The sequence below is a fragment of the Manduca sexta genome, chromosome 25 (genome assembly GCF_014839805.1).
Source record: "Manduca sexta isolate Smith_Timp_Sample1 chromosome 25, JHU_Msex_v1.0, whole genome shotgun sequence".
NCBI classification, from domain to species: domain Eukaryota; kingdom Metazoa; phylum Arthropoda; class Insecta; order Lepidoptera; family Sphingidae; genus Manduca; species Manduca sexta.
The window spans coordinates 16,172,021-16,196,394 of NC_051139.1; the positions used below are offsets into that span (position 1 = coordinate 16,172,021).

At 34.0% G+C, this 24,374-nt stretch overlaps 1 protein-coding gene across 1 annotated transcript in view; it reads right to left on the reverse strand.

The window, feature by feature from the left end:
- Positions 1-24,374, reverse strand: part of LOC115448100 (probable G-protein coupled receptor CG31760) — a 132,030-nt gene that overhangs the window by 19,970 nt on the left and 87,686 nt on the right. The window contains exons 4-7 of the mRNA XM_030175408.2: positions 21,507-21,630; positions 5,003-5,146; positions 4,474-4,674; positions 1,970-2,148 (exon numbers count right to left, since the gene is read on the reverse strand). Of these exons, the coding sequence (XP_030031268.2) occupies positions 1,970-2,148; positions 4,474-4,674; positions 5,003-5,146; positions 21,507-21,630 (648 nt within the window). The remainder of the gene's footprint in view (positions 1-1,969; positions 2,149-4,473; positions 4,675-5,002; positions 5,147-21,506; positions 21,631-24,374) is intronic.

Below are 24,374 nucleotides of genomic sequence, written 5' to 3' on the forward strand. Positions count from 1 at the left end.
ATAAAAACTACATAATTAATCTCTTTTTCCTAATTGTAACATTCAAATCACTTCTTTCCTCTTCGCTTATAACAAATTCCGTTTCACGCATAACTTGCGTTCCGTGTATCCCACCTTCATATCTTCATTTTGTGGAACAGATAATACATTATAGTTGGAACCACGATACCAAACTAGTATCGAATTGTGTTCTTTCGATGTATTCATTTATTTGTAATATGACTGTCTGAGCTGCGATTTAGTAAATGAGCCAACCTCTCAATACAATAGGGCAAAACAATAGATGGATCTTTTGACTTTGTACTGACCTTTACAACTTGAAGGGCAGTCTCAAAGATAAATGCCTATTGTGACTGTTTATTGGGAATTAAGTAAAATGGAACGCGAACTTTTTAATTAGAAAAGACGCACAAACATAGGCTTTTTTATTACTTTTTAAATCAATTAGTTATTGTACTATGAGTAATAAACGCAAATAGTACTTACATCGGTAATTGTAACTTCATTTATATTTTTAATCATTACATAGTATAAAACAAAGTGGCTTTCTCTGTCCCTATGTCCCTTTGTATGCTTAAATCTTTAAAACTACGCAACGGATTTTGATGCGTTTTTTTTTAATAGATAGAGTGATTCAAGAGGAAGATTTATATGTATAATAATAACATCCATTAAATAGTCAGCATTGCACCCGTGCGAAGCCGGGGCGGGTCGCTAGTTTATTTATAAGAAAAAAATACGACCAAATCAAAATAATACAGAAAATAATAAGCATACTTGCGCGCTTTAGGTGCTCAATTTTTTAAATTACTGCGCGGGTAAATTATATTTGTGGATATAATGCAAATAAGCCGGCATAATTGTAGCCATTGGCGAAGGGCAAGTCATCTCTTGTCATTCGACTTATAATTGCATAAAAATAAAAAAAAATATACAATATTATTAAAGTAATTACTTAAATAAAATCTTGCTGGTTTAACAGCGTTTACTTGTACCTCATAATATTCATAATCGGATATTTCTATAAAATAACTTCTTATTACTAAATGTTTCATCCGTAACCTTCTCAAACGAAATCTTCCCAATCAATACGTTACATTTACTAAATTATGGAATTCCGTATGGAATGGAGAATGGTTGAGAATATATAACAGCCGAACTTGCGAACTTACATAATCCAATATTAATAGATGTAGATTATTGAATTTTCAAATTTGTAACACGGGCCTTGGAGTGATTTGATCAATATACTCCAGGGGAATAAGTTGCGAACGTAATTAAGCCAGGGGAAGGGAATGAGGAAACCTAATAATTACGATGTTTAGGAAGAAAATATTTGGAAAAATAGGATATATTTTCATCTTGACATATCATGAGATGTACTATTTACAATAAACGACCCTAATCACTTCTTTCGATCTATCTCGAAAATGGACCAATCAGAACAAAGTAATTTTTGAAACGTTTGCAAATTAGTTATTTTGATTGATTCATTCTCGGGGTCGGATTGGAGATTGAGATTTCGATCTTTCATTGAAAACAGGTGATAATGATGCTATGTATAATCCAAATAAAATATTTATCAATGATCGGAATAAGTACAATTTTATTTTTGTTATCAATCTAGAAATAGCTACCGAGATTGTTTCACTCGTTTTAGCGGCAAAGTCGCAATCGCTGGCGTTCATTAGAATTATTACGGCCTGATTAGCCTGGTAGACGGTAAATTGAAAGGCAATAAAGGCCAATAAATTAGAGAAGATTACCTTAGTAGAAAGAATGAATATCAACCATTTTATCATCAGCTGACTAGTACAATTATTGTAAAGAGTTGGGATTTTAAAAAGTATCCTCATTGGCAGGTAACATAAATTATAACTGTACATAAATTGTAGGTAAATAAAGTCAGTCTCCCCCATTCTTTTTGCTATTTTATGTTACCCGACCTGCAAGTGTATAGGTACCTTACCTCCAAGTCTTGAGCATCAGAGCGCCGTACGTGAGGCAAAACCCGACTTCCCTCAGCCACACCCTGGCAGTGCAGGTGAGGACTGTCGGCCTGCCGTACATGACCAGCGTGGTGCAGTAGATGAGCAGCGCTCCCAGCACTATGACCCTGAGGAGAGCTGGGCTAGCCGCTCTCACCACCTACGTAAATAGAAGTTTCTAGTAAAATCTTATTATTATTGATGTCGTTATCATCTTCAGTTTTTGGAAGACTGTTGAATTTAAGCTTCTCTTGAAGATTTACCCACCAATTTGAGGTTATAATACGCAAATATTTGATAAAAGCACAAATAGTTCACCAGGTTTATATACTATTTTAATAGAAGAGAAGCCTACGAGACTATCCCGTCCTCGCGCCCACTATTGCAACTCCTTTAAGCCAGCATCAGCAGTGGCGCGCAATGTATGACATCGAGCGGTGAAACTCGGCTGGTTTCACAATGAAATTAATCAGGTAGACAAATACGGAGGAGTGAGGAATATATTATTCTTTCCATTTATCTAACTAAGCAGGAATACAAGACTGTTACAATACTGGCACACTGTACAACTGGGTGAAAAGTACGACAGTAATTAATCAAAAAATAATAATTAGCCTCAAAATGAAATCCAAATCCTCAACCACGTTACAAATAGGTTGGTGGCTGTTTATCCCAACGATAAACATATAGCCAATAAAGTCCATAAATCCCTCCCACAAAATACAGATAACCTTATACCGGTAAATTCGTGTTTTCTATAAAAATCAATACGTGAACGTCAGTCGCCCCTGGACTCAAAGGCCTTTTGTGCCTCAAGCAGTATATCAATCAAGAGCTCAGCCTCTGTCACTGACAGATTAGCGATGCTATCAACATTTTTTCTTCCCGATTCATTTTCTGATATGTTTGAAGTCGCTTATGAGTTGGGAAAGGTAGAAGTTGGAACTAATTAAAGGCTTGGTAGTTTATGAAAAAGTGTCCAATGCGAGTACGTCCAAATATTTTGATAAAAAATAGGAAATCAATAAATCTTAAGATTAAAAACAAATTATTTAGCCGTCATTTGTAAATATCAATTAGTTTAATTTATTTATTTTACACTTAAACGATTGTGTAAATGCTGAATTGATTTCAGATGTATATCCTTTACTAGACACTATGTCTCATTATAATCAAATTCAATAATTTTTATTATCTACATATTTAAATTTTCTGACCACCACGGATCAAGAATTCAGTGATCAACAAAAAAAAGCAACACTTAAAAAAAGACAAACGCAGTAGCTTTTATTATTGCACAAAGAGAAATTCCAATTAACAATTAGATATTCAATTTGTCAGTTAAAGTGAAGTACCGCTTATTTCATTTGTAATTCAAGTTGTACTCAACAGAAAACTATTTACTGTAGAATACATTGTACGACGCGAACATAAAGACAATTAAAATAAAAGAAGACGATTACAATAATTGCACTGAGTGCTACAATGGCAGCGGTATTGTTCAAGAGCGCTCGTAGGCATGAATGGTAAATAAAAGAGAAACAGTATCATACACAAGACATAGCTACAAGTCTGTTATACTATGTGATTGTATGAAGTACGTATTTGTTCTTCATTCTAAACTCAATTGATGAAGGATATTTTTATGTGGGAGAGTGAAATAGTTATGCTGGACGTTTGGAAAGTTAAAAGATCTAAGGTTACAGATTGGGGACTCCAAGATATCAAGAGAGAAGAAGATCAGTTAGACTTGAAGACGACGTCATCAAACTATAAAACATAGCGTGAATGAGACTGACATAGGATCAGGATAGGACAGAATTGTAAAAAAAAAGCTTTTGGCTAACAATGGACAAATAAAAACGGCTGAATTGATCATAATGGTGGAACCAAGTAGTAAATTATGTTACTATTTGTCATTATACATAGTTTATTCTTAACGCCATTAATGAATGATGGTAATATTTAAAGTAGTAAAAGGGCCCAACTCGACCGGCAAGCACCACTGACTTTGACAATGAGTACTGGCAATGCCAGACGAATGACTTTGAAGCAAATTATTTCTTTAGTTCGATATGACACATCTTCACTGGGAAATAGAGCCTTGGAAAAATTATAATAGTTGTAAAAATATCTCATTAAAGTTTAAAACAATACACTAATGTAAGGTATTCACTCAGTTACTAATGTTTTAGGTACAGAGTTCTACTATTAAGTTTGCTAACTTCAGATAACGTTCGCTGCAGTAGTTTCGTAGAATCGAGTAATGCTTCCTATCATTGTGGACTGGTAATCGGATTGAAAACGACGGGAGTGATAATTCTCAATGCACCAACTTAAAATATGAATTTCGCATTGAAATTGTGGATTTAAAAGCGACAATTCTGATGGGAAAATGCAGTTCCTTTGAAATATTGCCAGAAAAATCTCTCATAATACGTAAATATGAAACTAAAACAACGATCTATTATGATGAGGTACTTACTCTCACATGGCCGTATTTGATGGTGAAATACACGATGAACGGCAGACAGGAGATGACCAAACACGCGAGGGCGAAGATGGTAGTCCTCACTACCCAGTTAAGGGCAGCTACGCAGGGAGAGCCGTCCATGCAGGCCTCACAACCCTCGGCGCAGGGTAGGCATTCGAAGGCATCGATGTACGAGTAGAGATTTGTTTGATGCTGTAGATAGTTTTTCAAATTAATTTCGTAGGTAGATTTCGCGTAGCCGAGGAGATCTATCGCAACGCAGAAGTGTGCATACACTGTTGTTTTTCAGTTTGAACGACATTGCAGCCAGTGTAAGTACTGGGCATTTAGAGACTTAACATCTCATGTATCAGGATGGCTGCGCAGTGGAATACCAAAAAATAATTTGTAATTCATCATATTGGTTGACGTTTCTAATGTTTATGGACGGTCGTATCGCTTACCATCAGGCGAACAGCAAACTCGTCTAGTTATTCAACGCAATAAAAAATAGTATGTTATTATTTAAACATAGTATTACCAGAAGATGTTTTTCATACTCCTCTTCTATTTCACTCCCGTTGTAGTATCTGTTGACAGCGGTGGTGTTGGGAAAGTAGAAGCCTCGTCTGCAAACGCATCGATAGGAGCCACGCCGGAATCCAAGCCCAGGGACTGGCTCGCACTGGGAACAAACACTGGATTCAATAACGTTTAGTATAACTTTAAAGTATGAAAATGTTACCGGGATGAAAATTCCGCTTTATATTTTAATAAATATTAAAATTTAAAGCGGAACGCCAGGAATAAAATTGAGCCAATATTTTTAGTTAGACTTCCAGCAATATAACGGTTAAAACTGCTTTAAATTCCATGCAGTAGTTCTTGCGTGATATCTGTACAAATATCTGTATTACAGACAGACAATAATCCTAAAAATTGTTGTCTTGGTTTCTGTTGCTCAAATTAAGCCCCAATATAAAATTAGTTTTTCTTCAATATCTATAATATACAGAGATCGAACCATTATAATGTTAGTATTATTTGTATAGATCATATTTATGAACAAGGTGACAAATAGGAGTGATGTAGTTTGTTCTGATATAACTTTGATTAAAAAATAGGTTTCAAAAAGTAGTTCCAGAAAAAATAATTTCTTCAGTGTTGCAAATATCACAGAGACGGGACAAAGTCTTCAATACCGCACTATCGCTTTAAAGCCCAAATCAATAGAAACACTCGTGCACTCGTAAAGGAACCTTTTGTAATCTTTTCCATTCTTTTTGGTAGAAATATTGATCGAAATATTTCCAACCGCAAGCCTTTGCGAAATTACTGGGCGCTGCTGAAAGGCTGAAGTTAAAATAGAGGCTAAAATGCCAAAGCAAATTGCAAGGAGTATAAATGTCGAGTTAGGTTCCGTTAGTTAACAGAAAAATGCACCGTTGCATCGTGTATTGAAATTGTAAAAAGATTTTGTCCTGTATGGGAAGACTAGTGATATTAATGATAGGGTAACATTTATGTACGTTTTTTTATCAATAATATTTTTATTTATAAAATCTTACGTAAATAATTTATATGAAATCGTAAAAGTCCTAAAACCATGCCCCTCTCCGTGACCACGAAGTCTACAAAGACTTGGAAACAGCGACAGAAAATTATAATATAAAAAACCGCGATAAAGTCCGTAAAATAGTATTAGTTCAATGTCTAACATTTGCATTAACATAAGAAATCATTAATTCGTGAAAATGTTTGGATGCTTGTTCGAAATAAACATCCAAAGGATTTAGACTAAAATTGGCACACATATACAAAACTCTAGATCGACATATACTTTTTGTCACAGAAAATTGCAGAGAATTTTATACCGAAAAACATTTGGCCAGAGCAGAAACCAACTATTAAATATTCGGTTGTCAATCGTCACTGTTCGCGTAATAACTTCAAATAACGGCTGTTGCAAAACTTTTAACGAACCAATGGACGTTCGACACGTACACACTATCAATGAAATAATTCACCAATCAGAAATCTCCATTTCAATATATTTGCAAGTAAAACGTGTGACGCGACGGAATAATGGATTATTGTTGATTCCGCAAAGAATAATCAAGTTCAGGATATTATGGAAATTTGATTTATTCAATTATTGAAATACAATTGGAAAAATTGAATATTTTTATTTCCTTCATTGATTGATTATCGGTTTTTATTATTTTAGATTAGGAAGGGGAGATTCAATTATATTTTATATTGAGTACTTTTTAAACGACAAAGAGTGTATGTTAATGTACTTCAAGTAAAAATATCAGATAATGATCAAAATTGAATGTTAGTTTTTGTGATGTTTTCAGATGATTTCTTGAATTTGCAATTAATAACTTCTAAAAAAGTATACCTCTAACATTGGACTACTTGATCCAAAAATATTTACTTTTGATATTATGTAGGCGAGGATCAAAAACGCGGATAAACATACTCAGAATAATTTTATTGTGGAAATTACTAGAGTTCAAGAACATTAATCCGCGAGTCGACAACATCCATACAATCTATTTTTATTCCATTGTTGCAAAAATTAGGTTCTTAGCAGTACATAACATACATACATAACATACATACATAACATACATACATAACATACATACATAACATACATACATACATAACATACATACATAACATCACGCATTTATCCCCGAAGGTGTATGCAGAGGCGCAACTAGGGCGCCCACTTTTCGCCAATTTTTAGCAGTAAATTGAAATTTAGGCTTTAAGGCTTATAAGCAATACAGTTCTAACTTAATTGTCTTGATTTTAAGTTTACTACATCTAAGAATAATGTTTTAGGCACTTTCCTTCGCAACTAATTTACAAAAGATTTAACGAGTGAACCCGCATATTTAACTTGTAAACAACAAAATTCCCTACTTCATGCCATTAAACCAAAATGCTTAGCTTTATGTCTCGGTTTTAGAGCGCCGTAAATCCTTTATTATGTACTAGATACGCGACACAAGGGCTTTGGAATTCCATCCAGCGTGTTACCGCGGCCTTGCATAAACTACCTTGGATACTGACGAAAATATCTTTTATAGCGACTGGGCAGGGACCACGCGTATGAAGTAAAACGGTTGCAGTAAGTCATTAAGGTGCTCAATCCAGCAAAACAGCGCGCTAACCGTATCTCCACAACGAATGCACGCTCATGCACGGGGGGATATTTGTAGCGGCCATAGACACAAAGTTAAGTGTGTATACCTCATGGTTGCTAATTCCTATTGAGGCTTATAAGTGCTCGCGAACATTTCCTAGCCTTCTACCCTCCTGCCATCCTAAGGGGTTTCGTCATCATTCCTCAACACTTCCTACCAAGCTGTCTCCAGCATTCCTCCAGGGCCCTGCAATTGCTAAGCTGGGCCAGTATCCCATTCGTATGTTTCCCGCGGTGTCGACTGCGGGGTCCGATACTTTAAAAAAACGTGTTTTTAGAAGCTATCTACTAAATATTTATAAAACATTAACATCGATATAGAAAAAAATTAACATCATATTCCTACACTATGTTAACGGTGAAATTAAATTATTGATATGAGAATTCAAAAACATAAAAAATCTTACGTCTATAATTATAAAGTATATTATTCTTTAAACTTCTTTATGGAATACATACAGACTCACGCCTATAATTCCCGAAGAGGTAGACAGAAGCACACGGATGCACCCACATTCCGCCGCGTGTATTCTGTCCCATGATTTGAGAGTTGAACCTATCAGACACAATTTTCAGACCCCGGACTGATAGTGACTAAAAAAACCCAATATCACTTTGCCCGACCCTACAACACACAACCACGCCAAAATTACAACGTTTCGAATTTCCGGAATACGGTGTTCTTGGATCACGTACATATCTGTTGTGACATAACGTGGATGTTTATTGCCGACATGAACTCGAGCGTATGTAATAACGACAATAATTACAAGTGTTTACATGGTTATGATTATGTTTTGGTATTAATAAAGCGTGTAGGTGCTTAAGGAACATTTAGATTATTGAAGAGATTTTACTGAATATTCAATTTTGTTTTAAAGATATGGAAAGCTATAATAAAAGCAATATACCCATATGAGAACTTATACAAAACAAAAACACAGCAGAGGCGCAACTAAAGCACCCACTTTTTGCCAAGTGTCTTCCGTCTCATGATGTGATAGGGGGCGAGCCTATCGCCATATCGGGCACAAATAACAGACTCCGGACTGAGAACTTACCTTGTCTCAATAATTATTTTGAATGCGTTGACTAAATAAAACCTTTTGGCTCCTTCAATTCTCACTGACCACACAGAACTCAACAGCAAAATTGCCATTTCGGATTTGTGTTAGAAACTATTACGTTGTTCGCGTCGGTTGAGTCGGTCTAACAGTTGGACCATTCCATTCGTTCCGTAGACAAAATTGACCTTTGTTTTACCCACATGAAAACAGTTTTCTAACCTTTTTCCCATAACAAAACATCCTGTCAAATGAATACCGAATTCACCCGTACAACATTTGAATACTTCGTTTAACCTCGTGTAAGCCAGGGAAGGTTTCACAAAAATCGTTCGTACGTGTACGAATCAGCGATGCGTACCGGCGTACCGCTATTCTACGTATCTCTGCGTATTGTTACGTATCTATGCGTATAAGGGCGTGTACACACACGCGAACAACAAACATCAATCACATTTTGATTTATGGAACTAAATTTGCACATGAAGATTGAGGCCGAAAAGTTAAACAGAGAATAGAAAAGGAAGTAGGACGCACCCTGGGACAGATGTGAAGAAGAATATATAGAATAGTCATCACAATATTTCTTATTTAACCTAATATTATATAATGTTAAGATAGCCTAGTTGGGTGTTAAACGGATTGCCGAGACGAATGTCCACAGATTCAAAACCCAAGGGCACACTGGTATTTATTTAATAAAAAGTTTGGAATTGTTATGTTATAACTTTTTTAGTTCCTTATATATTGAACTGTATAATTATACGCTGATAATATTATCGCATATTGTTAAGGGCGGCCGTTACAGAAATGTCGTTTATCTGGCGAAAAAGTGAAAACAAATAAAGTTTACTTGAAACTTGTGAAACGTGCCCTGAGATTATAAGTTTTATAATTACCAGGAGTTATAGTTTAAATTTTTTAATCAGAAGAAAATAATAGTTCACTGGTATTTAGAAATAATACAACGACGTGGTACCGTGGTACAGACCCAAACGAAGTCGCAAAGACCTTTCGACTACCCACATTCTGCTATAAAACGTATATAATACAAGGTTTCCTAGGTGCGTGCCCAATTTTACATATACCTGGTCTGAAGATAATGCAATTATCCAATCCACTACACTCACGTACGCTCCTTGATAGGAACACGTATTTACGTGGAACTTTGTGTACGACTCTTCGCAAACTGTGTTACCAATATTTTCTTGCTGGGTACTTGGAAATTCATTAGCTTGTTTTCCTAACAGAAGTAATTAGTACGTATTAGTTTTGTTCGTGTTGTTTTATCTTGATACTTTGTTAATTTGATCTGATGTTGAGTGATTGGTCTTTGGGTATGTCAGTCCTGTATTAATCTCATACTTCTGGGTACAGGATCGTTGCGTCTTTGTTTAAGCACTTGTTCATCAGTATCCTAGTGCGCGTTGGCATTTGGAAGACTATATAATCATGATCAATCTCATCATCTGCCGCATGAAGGTAGACCGAACCTAAAATTTTTCAAACGGACTTATCAAAAGCGGTCTGTATCCAGTGCGTTCCTGTGACCTTTATACATATGTACCTGATGGTAAATTAGATGTTTGAAATTGTTCGTTTATATTCTTCAACGCAGATTTTGAAGTACCGTTCTACATACTATTTTAATTTTGTAAGGGTATTATCGATCGGTCGATATCAAATAAAGTAAAGTACTTGAAATCGATGCCTGCAATACAGTGAACCAAACTGGCTTGTGAAACCATACTCGACACATTTTGTACATAGGTAGAATACTATACGTAACCAAACAGTTTTTCGTACACGGAAAATATTTTACACACCAAAAGCTCTAACTTCTAAATCCCCATATTTTTAACAAGATAAACTGACCTTTGATTGCGGGAAACTGTAACAGAAAAATAAAGCGTATTTTACCAAGATCTTCAAGCTTTCCCAAAACAAAGTTGGATGCACGTGTTCAACTCTCGATCCCTTCCTTTTTATTTCCCGAATAGATTGGCGGGATATGTTTCGGTTCCGAAGCGAAAACTTGTCGACATAAATAAATACGGGACTTAGCCTATTTACAAACTTTCTGCTGGAATAAAAGATTATCTGTCGCTGTTTATGTCTGTTCTCGGACATTTCTGGAAAAGTCTTGGGGAGGTAGAATTAATTAGCTAAGAGCTTTCACTCGGGCTTCGTTACAAAAGTGTTACGTGGACTTTTTTTGTTATTTGTATCCGGTTAATTAGATTATGCTGGACGTGAGAAATATATTTATTTTTCTTTTTTATTGTAAATATTGTTTATGCTATTAGTTTATTTGAACTATTAGTTAGCTTATATATTTTGTATAAGTTCATTAAGTATCAAATTAGAATAAAACTTGATATAAGCTACATAAAAAATACTTATCAGTATGCAATTCCTATCTATTTTATTTTAGACATTTTAATAAAGTTTTATAATTTAAATAAAAAAGGATAGCAATGGTCATATACTACGAGATTTAATTGCTTTGTTTCAAATTCGACTGATGCAAAGGAAAAATGAAAACGTAATTATTATAGTGTTGTAAATGATAATAACTAACATCATTAAAAGTATCCACTCGAGTAAATCCACCACCAATCATACATTCTTAGAAGATATTTATATTAGGACGCGTTGTTCTTTGAAGTGAACTGTTAACTGTGATATAAGCATATACCATATTATTATAATAATATATTAATAATAATACCAGCCCTGTATTATATACTGTCTCACTTCTGGGCATGAGCCACCTCTACTATTGAGAGGGATTAGGTCTTAGTCCATCTTGTTGGACTAGTGCGGATTGGTAGACTTCACACATCCGCAAAATCCCTATAGAGAACTTCTCAGGTATACAGGTTTTCTTACGTTTTTTTCCTTCACCGTTACAGCAAGCGATAATTCACAAAGAAAACATACATAACTTTTGAAAAGTCAGAGGTGTGTGCCCTTGGGATTTGAACCTGCAAGCATTCGTGTCGGCATTCCTTTCTACACCCAACTAGGCTATCGCCGCTCACTTAATATAATAAAATGTTATTCACTTGAAAATTAAACTTATATTTGTCACACTATGATGTATTCAAAGTATGTTTTATTAGATGGGTGGTGTCATATATCCGAGAATCTATCTAAGTAGGTATCAATACAATAAAATAATATTGTATCACATTATTTCTTAATTCCATCAAGCAACATATAAGTGGTATCACTTGTCAGTTCAAAGAACATCGTAATATAAATGTATCAGTGCTTTTACTGGATATGAGATCTTACATTTAATTTCTGAGTGACGAATTCAATATATCATATCTATGTAATACGAACTATGTAGGTATGGCACTTAGAATCATTCGATGCATCTTATAATCTTTTGTTGTGTAGATTATGCAAAAATAACCCCATTTAAACTGATCTATATTGAAATAAAACTCTTTTTCAGATTTTATCAGAATTCTTATATTATAATTTTCTTCCAACATTTCGAAAACTGCACACTTCATAGTCACGAGAGCACTCAGGTGTTGCTCGTCCGAAAAGTTAAAGTTACAATATCTACTTACATTCAAGAATTATAATATTTTTTTTATAAATCACTCCTCTGATTTATAAGGCGCGTTGGGGTAAGATCGTAGGAGGTGTAACATCGTATAAATCAAATAACTCGCAATTGTGTTATAATTTTTGTTTTTGGACAACACTACCCGCGACCCCATTTTCTTCCTTACGTTGCACTAGTTCACATGAATGATTCCGTCAAGTAAATAATGTTTACGGTGCTAACAAACAAAATATCGGTATTTAGTCGTTCCTTGGCAGATCCGGATTAACCCCATGCAAGAATATGCCTAATTTTAGTTTAGTATTTACTGTTTTCAATTAATTTTGTAGTCATATAGTATCATAAAGGAAATAAATCTTGTGACTTATTTATTCAAATTTGTCGAAACACCTATATTCCCTGAGATCCGATCTTTACGCATACAATTATTTGTCGTTAAAGAACGGATAAAAATAGTTCGATCTAGCACTTGTAAAATATTGCAAGTTTGTGTCAAAATTTACACATGAAAACGTCTGAACTTAGTAATTATGTAATTTTTTTTAGCTCAGGTGAATGATCAATTTTGTTTATTTGTTATTTATTTATACGTATATGTACTATTTCTTCGAATATTTTTAAAAATATTTACAGTGTCAATCATGAGGGGTAAGATCGTAAGCCTAGAACTATTAAAAAAACAAATTTCGCTTCTAAAAACATCTCACGATATTTTTAAAGATTTTTGAATGTTTATAAATGACTATCTAGATCAGAATATGCTCTTTTTATGGATTTTAGAATCCCTGTATCATAGACGATTTTAGATAGTAGTCCGAACTATACCTGTGAAGGTCCTATCATTCTCACACATTTCTAAAAGTATGGTACCGTTTTAAAGCCTTATAAAACATTAACTGTTATTTTTAAGGAATTTAAAAAATATATACCATTTAGTACATTTAATAACATGTAGGTAAGTTAATGATTCATTATAATAATTCGTATAGAATTCTTATAAAAAAATAATTCGAGAAGACTGTTTAACACGTCGAAAAAGCGTCCGATTTAACCCCAACGCACCTTATTTTGGCGCATCGTGGTCAAACAGATTGTGACACTATGATGATTTGTTTACTAAGTCCACAACAATTTCAACGTGTTTTTACCGTCGGAAGTCCTGCTATCTAGTAATTACAGTAATGGACTTCAGTACTTTATGTAATTTGTGAAGCAGGTTCTGCCAACTGTTATTCGGATTTAAAAGTTAAAATACATTATGGTATCCTTATTTTTAATTATATTATATGCCTGGGATCTGTATATTTCGACTTTAAAAATATATGAGAAGTTATTTTGTCATAATGTTTCATGATAAATCTTGAACTTAAAAATTCTGCATAAACTTGTACAAAAGAAAACTGCAAGATGATATTTAACTCAATTCTTATAACAGCCTCAACCACTAGAAAGCCCATTTCAACTTTCAATACTAGAAAGTCACATCGTTTCAATTCTATTACGAGAAGGCACGAAGCCGGCATAATTTATAGATATACGAACACAAAACTAGAGACAAATGTATCGTTATAGCATATAAACACGGAGTCACGGCTCACTTGTAAATCTGGTCGCCGGGCGCGGGATTTTCATAAATTGTCGAATCAGCGATACAGCCGCGACGCAGCAAATAGTTTCAACCTTGGATTTGTTGGAATTGTTTGTGTAGTAAAGGGGTGAGCAGTAAGTTTATCGATAATGTATGTTTATCTATTTTTTACTTTGTATCTATATTAAAGGTTTATTTAAATTAGTTTTTTAATGTATAAAATATGAAAAGGGTTAGAAGTTTACTTGATGGTAAGTGGTCGCTGCCAACAATTATAGGTACTAATACGTCATCTAAATATGTAAGTCACCTTAATCAGTTGTCATCGTCAGTAACAAATGAGTTAAAGTGATAGCTAGATAACATAACAATTTTAAATATTCAGAATAGTTTGGCGCGGACAAAAAACTTGATAGGGATAGGATCTCTTAAGGAAACTTAAGCTGTAGCCCTTTCTCTTGTATTTAGAGGCTTATTATGACATTTCCACCATGCCAGCTCTATTGTACCTTAAACATTATCTAAATCTAGTTTGCAACAAGTATCAAATCGCCTATTGCACCAATCTTCATTTAAGTAGAATAAGAGCAGGAATTACTATTACTAGAATGTGAATTTTCGGTGGTTTGGCAATGTCCACATGACATAGTTCGAGCTACTGTTACAACGAACACTGTGGATAGACAATAGAATATATAGAAATAGCAGCCCGGTTCAGCTTCGCCATAAACGTTATGTAACCATAAGTAATATGTTACTACGTTTAGCATTGTCTCTGGCAGTTATTTTAGTATTACGGATATTAAATATTTCTGAGAGGTCTTTACGTTGTTAATGTTCCGGAATATTATTAAGTATAAAAATGTGTAGAGTAAGTCACAGTAGCTAATATATTTTTTCATTTTACTTAATAAATTTATAATAAGTTAAACTGACTTAAAATAACTTTAACGACTTTGGCTATGAGTAGTTCCTGTAATATTGGCTCCTACGAGGGTTGCCATATTTTTCGACAAATAAAGTATATTGTAGAATTAAAGGTAGAAGAAAAGTATTTCGTGTCAAAATAAAATGTAAATTAAGTCTATTTTATTACTTTACTTATAAACGTATTATCATTACAAAAAAAAAAAAATTTTTGATTTTTTTTAATGCCCTGTTTATTTCGGTCGATAATCTGTTTTAAAAAGATATCAATTACAATGGGTGTAGTTACTATTAAAATTTATAACATTAAACTAGTGTTAAGTAAGTATGTTGGGTCTATTTTTAATATCTAAACATTTTTTCATTCATCAATCTATCAATCTATATATTATCAGATCTTAGCCTTACGAAGGTTGAACTGATTCCAGATTGATCGTACAACGACTTATTGTAAAGATATCGCCTAACTGTGTCGCGCGACGTTTTATCACGTCTAGTTTGACGTAATTACACGCTACGTTTGGAGAATGACAAATTAATTACAACTATATCGGTAACAAAAGGAATGGGGAATCATCGCAATCCAGTTATCGCTTTGGTAGGCTTATTACGGAATAATTACTAACTGATCCACAGATTTATGATATTTTAATTAGTAATACATTTGTATAACGAGGATAAATTCAGAAGTAATAACACATGACTACTTATAGTTTAAACTCTAGATAGTTTTAATGTATCAATGTGTGCCCATATGAATGCAAGCACTGTAATGTTATAGTTTGGTACATACATACATAGTATCACGTCTCTATCCCATAGGGGTAGGCAGAGACTATGGATTGGCACGTTGCACGATTCTCACGTACTTTTCTCGCTCCACCTTAATCAATCTTTTCAAGCATTTCCGCCGGTTCAGGATACTTTTGACCTGGCCTTTTCTGAGAATGTTAGATATCTGACCTTCGAAGGCTCAGTGTGGTCGATCTCTACCGGCTCTTCAATTCTTCGCCTTATATATCCTCTTTGTCAGTCTACTATCATCCATCCTTTCTAAATGGCCTAACCATGTATAGTTTGGTGGAAACTCACATACTTAAGAGAAAGCAAATGACTCGTTCCGTTATTAAGTTATAACAACTGTTTACTTTAAATCCTCAAAAACTCAATTTTAACCTTCAGTGCATCGCCAAAACGCACAATTCAGCTCTTTATACACATGTCTTCGGAAGCTATTGAAAAATATTTAAGATCCCCGAGGAAAGATATTTAAAGCACATAGATTTTGGCACTTCTAGCGTCCTGACCGCTTTTAAATATTAGGTTCATATTGTATTTGGGCAGTGTAACAGTTCAGATGTTCCGAGCATTAATTCCAAGAAGCGATTGGCCGACCTCCAACGTGCCAAAGCGGTGTTTTCTGGTGGTCCCTTCCATATTGTATGATATTTATGTAACTGCACATGGAAACGAGGGATTTATCCCCAAAAATATCAAAGGTTTTATTCAAAAGACATTTTTAGACAATGGTTTGAAAAAGGAAGAATTTGAAAATAATATTTTTTTTTACACTTACAATACTTAAACTCAGCTGCCAATTATTGACTCTTCTTTAGGAAAGTACTACCAATTCGTAACGCCACTTTAGACACGTTAGAATGCCTACTTTGATACCCTTGAAGTGTTTTAATATTCTACCTAAAGTCTCATAACGTCTCTAATTTCGGGTTAAGGCGATACCTCAAGGTCCATTTTCATACATTTTGTTTCACCTTTAATCTGGGTAACTAAACAAGTATTGGCAAGTAAAGAATTTAAATTCACGTCTAGTTAGTGATTAGTTCTCGCAGTTGAAAGAAAAACGTAAAAATAATTAATAATCATGGATATTTCTGCCTTTAAAATTTTAAATTTTCTAATCACTAACTAGACGTGAATTTAAATTCTTTACTTGCCAATACTTGTTTAGTTACCCAGATTAAAGGTGAAACAAAATGTATGAAAATGGACCTTGAGGTATCGCCTTAATATAATTCGCACAAACGATATGTACAGTTAGTTATAAAAGTATCTAAACAGATTTAAAGGAGATATCGGCTCTTTGTATGGCCGCTAGTTCTTTATTTTGAACAAATTCTAATCAACCTCATACTTATTGGATATTAAAGTGGTAAAAATATGGAACTTGGAATCATTAAAAGAATAATTTTAAAGCAGACCATTTATAAGAAAGATACATTCGAATTGAGCACCTCCTCCTTTTTTAAAGTCGGTTAAAAATAATAAAGAAGTATTGTGGCGAAATAACTCATAAAAATAACCTGATTGAGTAAAAAGAGGTGGAATAGGTAACTAACTAGAATTTATATTTAATTTCACATAAGTGGCTGCCAGTTATTATTATTCGCGGATATAAATGGAAATAAAAGAAAAATCATTCGTGGTTTCAACTCAATTTTTTTGGGTAGGCGTTCCAACTTCCAATGTAGCAACATTTATATTCCGAAAGCGTTCATTTTAAATGTAATATTTAAGTAAAATAAATTTACAAAAATCTCAATTGGTCTTTAAATTAAAATAATTTATTTCAATAGGCTAATTTTTAAGAGTTCCATCTAAATGAGTATAAATTTAATTTGGTTAAAATTACTGTAGAATATAAAAACTTTTTTGGACATGTCTTTTCGAAAGGCCTTTAAACTAGCGTATTCGTATCAACATTCGATCTTGTTTAGTAAAATAAACTTCAAAGGGCTTACCATGTTTAATATAAACGAAAAACGTTGCAGTTAATTTGTAGAACCGTTTAGAAAGTTTTGAAATTGTTCAGATACTTTTGTGACTGACTGTATTGCGTAGTTTCATAGTTTAAAACAAAGCAAAGTTTTCATTTGCGGTTTCACTTGTATGACGTCAAACTTGTCAACGAAGTAAAAACTTTCTCAGAGTGCATTTTTTAAGAAATAAAATGATAAAACAAAGGAAAAATACGATGAACTCGCTATCAGCTGGCGAGGTCACGGGACGGGATAAAATGAGAAATGATTCGCTAATCTTACGAAGGAATCTGAATATGACATAATTACTATTAAAATAATTTTAACCATATACGCTGTTTTCACAGCTCCATTCCACTTCATATAAAAAAACACAATCATATCTCCCCTAATTTAAAAATAAAATTTAGATTTTTATTTATTAAAGTTTTAAACACATGTACAAAATACGGACTCGCACTTCATAGTTGGTAAACCTACTCAATTAATACATTTTCCATTGCAATATAATAAATCGGCATTCTCATGGCCCCAGTTTATATTTTCCCGAAGTGATACGTAACGAAATATGATTTAGGTGTAGCATTATTGGAAATTGAAATCTCTGGGCGCGTCAACACTCGCCCCCGCCTATATTATGGCCATTCATTATGGCACTTCGTGTGCATGATTTATAAAATAGTACTATAGTGCATTATAATGTATTGGAATATATAAATTATAATGTGTTTATCGGTGGTGAATGGTGAAATTTTCTGAAAGGGAAACCGACACAAAATGTAAGCACTAAAACTAATGAAATATAATTAGATTTTAGTCGAATATGCAGTAAGTATTATTTTTTTATTTGTTAATAGTTTGCTTACATATCTTATAAAAGGAAGCCGGTAATAAGCCAATTATATGGACTTCCTGAAAAAAACGTTAGCTGATATAAAATCAACTGAATAAAAATAACTTAAAGGGCATTTGAGTTAATGCGGCTAAATATCCAAAGCCACTTTCCATTTTCCAGGAAACCAGCTTTCCATTGAAATCAATACTTATTTATAAGTTGAAGAGTTTGTTTGCTTAAATGGGCTTATCTCAGGAACTATCAAAACGATTTTTCCCACTAATATAAAGCTCCATTATTCCTGAATGCTATAGGCTACTTTTATCCCGAAAAAAACTTTTTTCACGCAGGCGGAGCCGCAGGCAAAATCAGTAAATTATAACATCGGCGTAAAAGTTTCACAAATTAACTACTTTGTCAGGCAATTCTTGTGCCGTCGGTCTACACACCGAATGCACGTCCATGTACGGACGGACATTTGTCGCGGCCGTAAGCACACAGTTAAGTGTGTATATCTCATGATTTCCAATCCAATTTGAGGCCTCCCTTCCTTCCATCCTAAGAGTTTTCCTTATCCTTCCCCACGCCCTTCCCATCTATCCCCTCCCAACTTTCCTCCAGTGCCCTGTAGTCGCTAAGCGGGGGGATTCTAGTATGCTATTCACAGGTTTCTCCCGGAGTTGACTGAGAGTCCAATACCAAAAAAAATACTATTTTGTTCAATACAGTCTACAACAGGATTATCATCACAATTAAAACTCTGCACAACTTAGAATTACATGCAACGAGGCACTGATATCGCCATTCCGAGACAACAAATTAATTCTCATAATTTCAAATTTCAAATCGATTCTACTAACATACTACTTTGTATAAATAAACCTGCACACAGTACCCACTCAGCCTCCCCCGCACGAGACCTACCGCGTATAGGTTTATGTAAATCTTGATCTAGAAATAGTATTTGCTTATAGATATCCAAGGCTTCGCTATTTGAATAAAACTTCAGTTCATATGTGCCCTGTTTACCATAATATTGAGTATTCGCCAAATGAAAACGCAATGTATACTCCCATTCTTAAACTGGGTTTATACCTTTGGTATTCGAATTGAATAGTATCAGTATTATTTAGTGTTCCTCTGGCGAGCACGGGTCTTCACTATTAATGAGGGAGGCCTTAGCTCCCTCCCCTAGTCCGAGTTTGATTTCACATACTTACTAAACTACTAATAATATTCTACTGGTGGTAGGTCTTTCATATGTGAGAGTCCGCCTGGGTAGGTTACCGCAATGTCTATTTCTACCGCCAATCAGCAGTGTGTAGGCACTGAAGTGTTCCGGTTTGAAGGACATTAAAGCCAGTGTAACTACTGGACATAATGAGACTTAACATTTCATGTCTCAGGATGGCGAGTGCAATACCAAACAATAAAGCTCGTCTCGTCATTCCAGCAAAAAAAAAAACATATCTTCGAAATTATTAACCGACTTAAAAAAGGAGGATGTTCTCAATTTGACTGTACTTTTTTACCTTTGTTCCGTATAACTCTTGGCTGTGTGGACTGATTTTGAAGATTCTTTTTCGATACACATACAAAGAAAATCATGAACTTACGCATTTATAATATTAGACATAAAATTACCGGTTGGTGTAAAAACACAATGCTATAAGATCGCCAAATGTATTATTGTTTCTATTTTATTATTATTCTTATTCTATGTTTGTACTTTCACATTTGATGGACAAACTATAATAAATAAATAAATGCTACCCATAATATGATCTATAAATTATTAGGACAAACAGAATATTTTGCTTTAACAGACCAGTAATAACGCTAAAAGGTTCGAGGATTATCTGTTCAGAAATGACAGACGCGATGTTTTTACAGAAAAGTCTACCGGAAGATATTAGGTAGAATTCCTCCAGGCATCCCCTGGAGGGCTTAGTGCCGGAAGGAATTGCCGCAGTACGCTGGCTGTACTTGACAGCGTGCTGTGAAAATGTTTATACCTTATTTATATTATTTCAGATCTGATATTCATGAAGCCAAAGGAATCACTTTGAGTTAGCTTGAACGTTATCGGAGAAGTTATGATAGATTTCCGGATTTTCAACCAATATATAAATTAAATGAGACATATATGTACTTTATAAAATGTTACCCACTTATGCCAAAATGTACCAACCCACAAATTATCTAAAAATAAATTAATTATATTTAACCTGCAATTAATCCAAATATGATACTTTATTGTTCAGCAAAATACGCCAAGGGTTATTTGACACAAAAACCGAAAAAAATTAAATTCCATTTTTTTAAATAGAAATATCCAGCTTTAACAAATAACAATCCACAAACGTCGTCTAAAAATAGTTCGTACATTTTGAAATCACTCGGTCCAATTTAGGATGAGCCTTGAGACATCTGTCATTCGAATCACGCCTATAAATTTCGTGTTTTAGGACAATACAATGTATGCGAAAATATGATATATTTTATTGTTAGTGCAACTGAAGTAATAATATCGCTTCTCACCACCGATTATAAGTTATCGATTACCAGCTGTTTTGAATAAACGATCCTTATCTCAATCTTCAATCCGATTCCGAAAATGAACCAATCAAAATAAGTCATTTGTAAGCATGTCACAAAATACTTTGTTGTGGTTGGTCCATTTTTAAGATAGGTCAAAAAAGGCGATGGGTGTCGTTCATTGAATATAGTGGTTAGGAAAAAAATGAATCGATTAGAAATAATAATATTTTATAAATTTTACGTTTAGCTATAAAACAACACAAAATGCATGCAAACGTAACTGCTCGTATTTTTTTTTTAATATGATCGTGCTACCGTTATCACTGAATGCGTCCTTCGATACGCGAGAGTTTATGAGTAAGGCACGGTGACCCTGGAACATAACCGCCCAGTGGCTTTCCGACAAGGCTGAGCGGTAGACATAACTAAAATCGCGAGGAAGTCGCCGTAGAAATACCTAAAATGGAAGGTATTTGGTCCTTATTGTTATAGTAGTATGAATCTCACCTCAGTAGTAGCAGTCTTGCACTTATCAGTACCCGCGAAGATGTTGAGCTGCGTGGAACCAGGCTTGAGGGGGCACTGGTCGATATCAACCCGACGTAGGTCTATGTCAATCCCACTGGTACCTCTGTAGACAAAATATAACTGATTAATTAGGTTTTGCACGCGACTCGTCCCGTTGGAAAGATTGGTATCTACCTCCGTTACAAAATATTAATATATTGTTATAATTTCACTTACAGTTCGGTCAATAATCAAAAATCTTTCTAGTATGATTCATTGTGTACCTACTTTTCTTAAATATAGATTATACAATGTTAATCGAAGACATGACTTATCTTTGTAACCGAATTGAATCTTCCCTTCAACAGCTTGTATTAACAGAATCTTTGCAAATTTAATCATTAATTAACTGATGCTTCTCACTTCGTCCGCGTTTATTTATTAGCAATATAATATTATATTTATTTATGTACAATACAAATAACATAATTTATTTTATAAAGGTTAATAGACGCAAAAAGAATAATAATATAAACACTACATTATGAAAGCAAGCGAATACCGTTTACCGGCTACCGCTAAAAGAGCGGGAAAAACATTAGACGAAGGAATCACCTCATGAAATGCCAAGAAGATATTAGCGTTGTAAAAATCTAAATTATTTATTTTAAATGCATTTAAATAATATAGAACATAATATGTAACTGTATGTATTCATTTTGTTATTTTTAATTAATATTTATTGAAAATATTTTAATTTGCACCTTGGACGCAAAGGAATCTCTCATACAGCCATATTATTTATTATTATTTTTAAATGTACAATTTTATTTTACACAGAAATATTTGTATTTAATACACCTACACAAATTGTGTCCTAATTTTATTCAATAATTGTTGGGTATTGCGCAAACTATTGCGTACCAAGAATTAATTACGATGTAAATATAAATTACAAAAAAAAATATAGAGATTGGATTCCATAATAGGCAGAATTTTTCGATCATTCGCTTGTTTGATTATATTTTAACATAAGATATGATGCTTTTATCTATGAAGGGTAAGCCAGAGATGAAACTAGTGCATCTACGATACCTAGATGTGGTAGGGGGCGCGAATACCGCGATATGAGGTACTCAGAAGTTCCAAATAATTACATATTTTTTAATTCTAACATTATTTTACACTGCTCATACTGTAAGTTATTACCACTATCTCACCATATCACCAGTATGGATAGATAAATATTTTAATGGATGTATAGTGTCTGTTTGCGGAACCTTGTCCGCATTTTTTATAATCATAACGGAATTCGCATTACATTTATTCAGTTGTATAATAATATTTCTACTACCCTCTCAGTTCTCATGCATCGTCTCTAATGCATCTTACACAGCTTCCTTGGGGTTTTTATCGATATAGTAACGGGTATAGGTAGATAATATATTATAGTATTGAAGACTCTGCTTAGCGATTGTCTGATATTTTCCATTACTCCAGTCAGCGTAGTGCTACAGCGTGGACCAGCGACAAGTAACTGCTCTGTTAGCAGACGATAAAAGTACTTAAAGCATAAAGGTCGGAATTAAGTAAAATGACAGAAATAGAACTCGGAACTTCAACATAAGACCTTTATAATCCTACATTTAAGCTAAACATGACAGCTAAACTTGTTATAATAACCAAAATACCAACAAACAGACCATAATCAATTGCGATTGTCATCCAAATTCGGGACCAAACCCTTTAATTAAATGTAAACGGATTATAACCGAGGCCCACGCCGAAAATCTTCGAGTTTAGTACGAAGTAATTAGGTTACTTCGAATTTAGTACGCATTTATACTTCCAGTTTTAGATCAATTAATTTTAATACCGTAGAACTCCCCTGATACCACAGGAAATACACCAAGATCTTGATGGTGTTTTAAAACTGGCTTTTCTAGATGTAAATATCCCTAAACTTGAGGTTACAATATCTCCTTAGTTCATAATTTTGTCTTTTGCTTTACTATGAAGCGAAGTGGACAATTTATATTTTAAACTCCTCCCTGTCTTTTTATTTGATTAATTTCGTTATAGACGCCGAGCTTCTCCGCTCGGTGTCATAAAACGCTTGCCACGGGTATGAGGGCGGGAAAAATATCTAATTCTTAACTTATGTTAAGAAAATCTAAGTCAAATTATGTCTGGAACATGTTAGAAAAAGTAACACCATATTGGGAAAAATTATGCGGAGGTATCAGGTATTAGTAAGTAAGACTAGAATATTGTGTTTCAATGGCCTAGTGGCGGCGTACTCGGATTGTAAACGTAGAATTCTGAGTTCGATTTCCCAGCGGGAAAAATGATTAGTGACTCATTTAAATCATGCTACACGCGTGCGTTTCACAATGGGCTTTTAGCAAATATTGCAATGATGTTAGCGCAAAGAACGAGACTAATGCTTCGTTGAAATTTAGATTTTTCTATACTTATAATAAAAACATATTTAAGAAATGTTTCGCGTATCGCAACCGCAACTGCTCACTTACACCGAATTCACGGTTCGTTTAGATTTAAGTACTTGAGAAAATTGTTTTATTTCTTACTTAATGTCGGTTTTTTGGTTAAAGTCAGCTTTAAAACAGGTTTCTTCGGAGAGATGAATTCACACAGCCAAAATTACGCAGATAAATAACTATGATGTTATTAATATTTCAAAATAATTTTAAAATATGAGTTATTGCGCTATTCAACTGTTTCTTTTTATACTCAGCAAAGTGACCCCGCTGTTCCTAATGGTATGTGGACTGGAGTCTTCGATGTAGACTGATTAACGCTACCCAACTGTTTTTTTTTTTTATTTATACGGGAAAAAACACATAT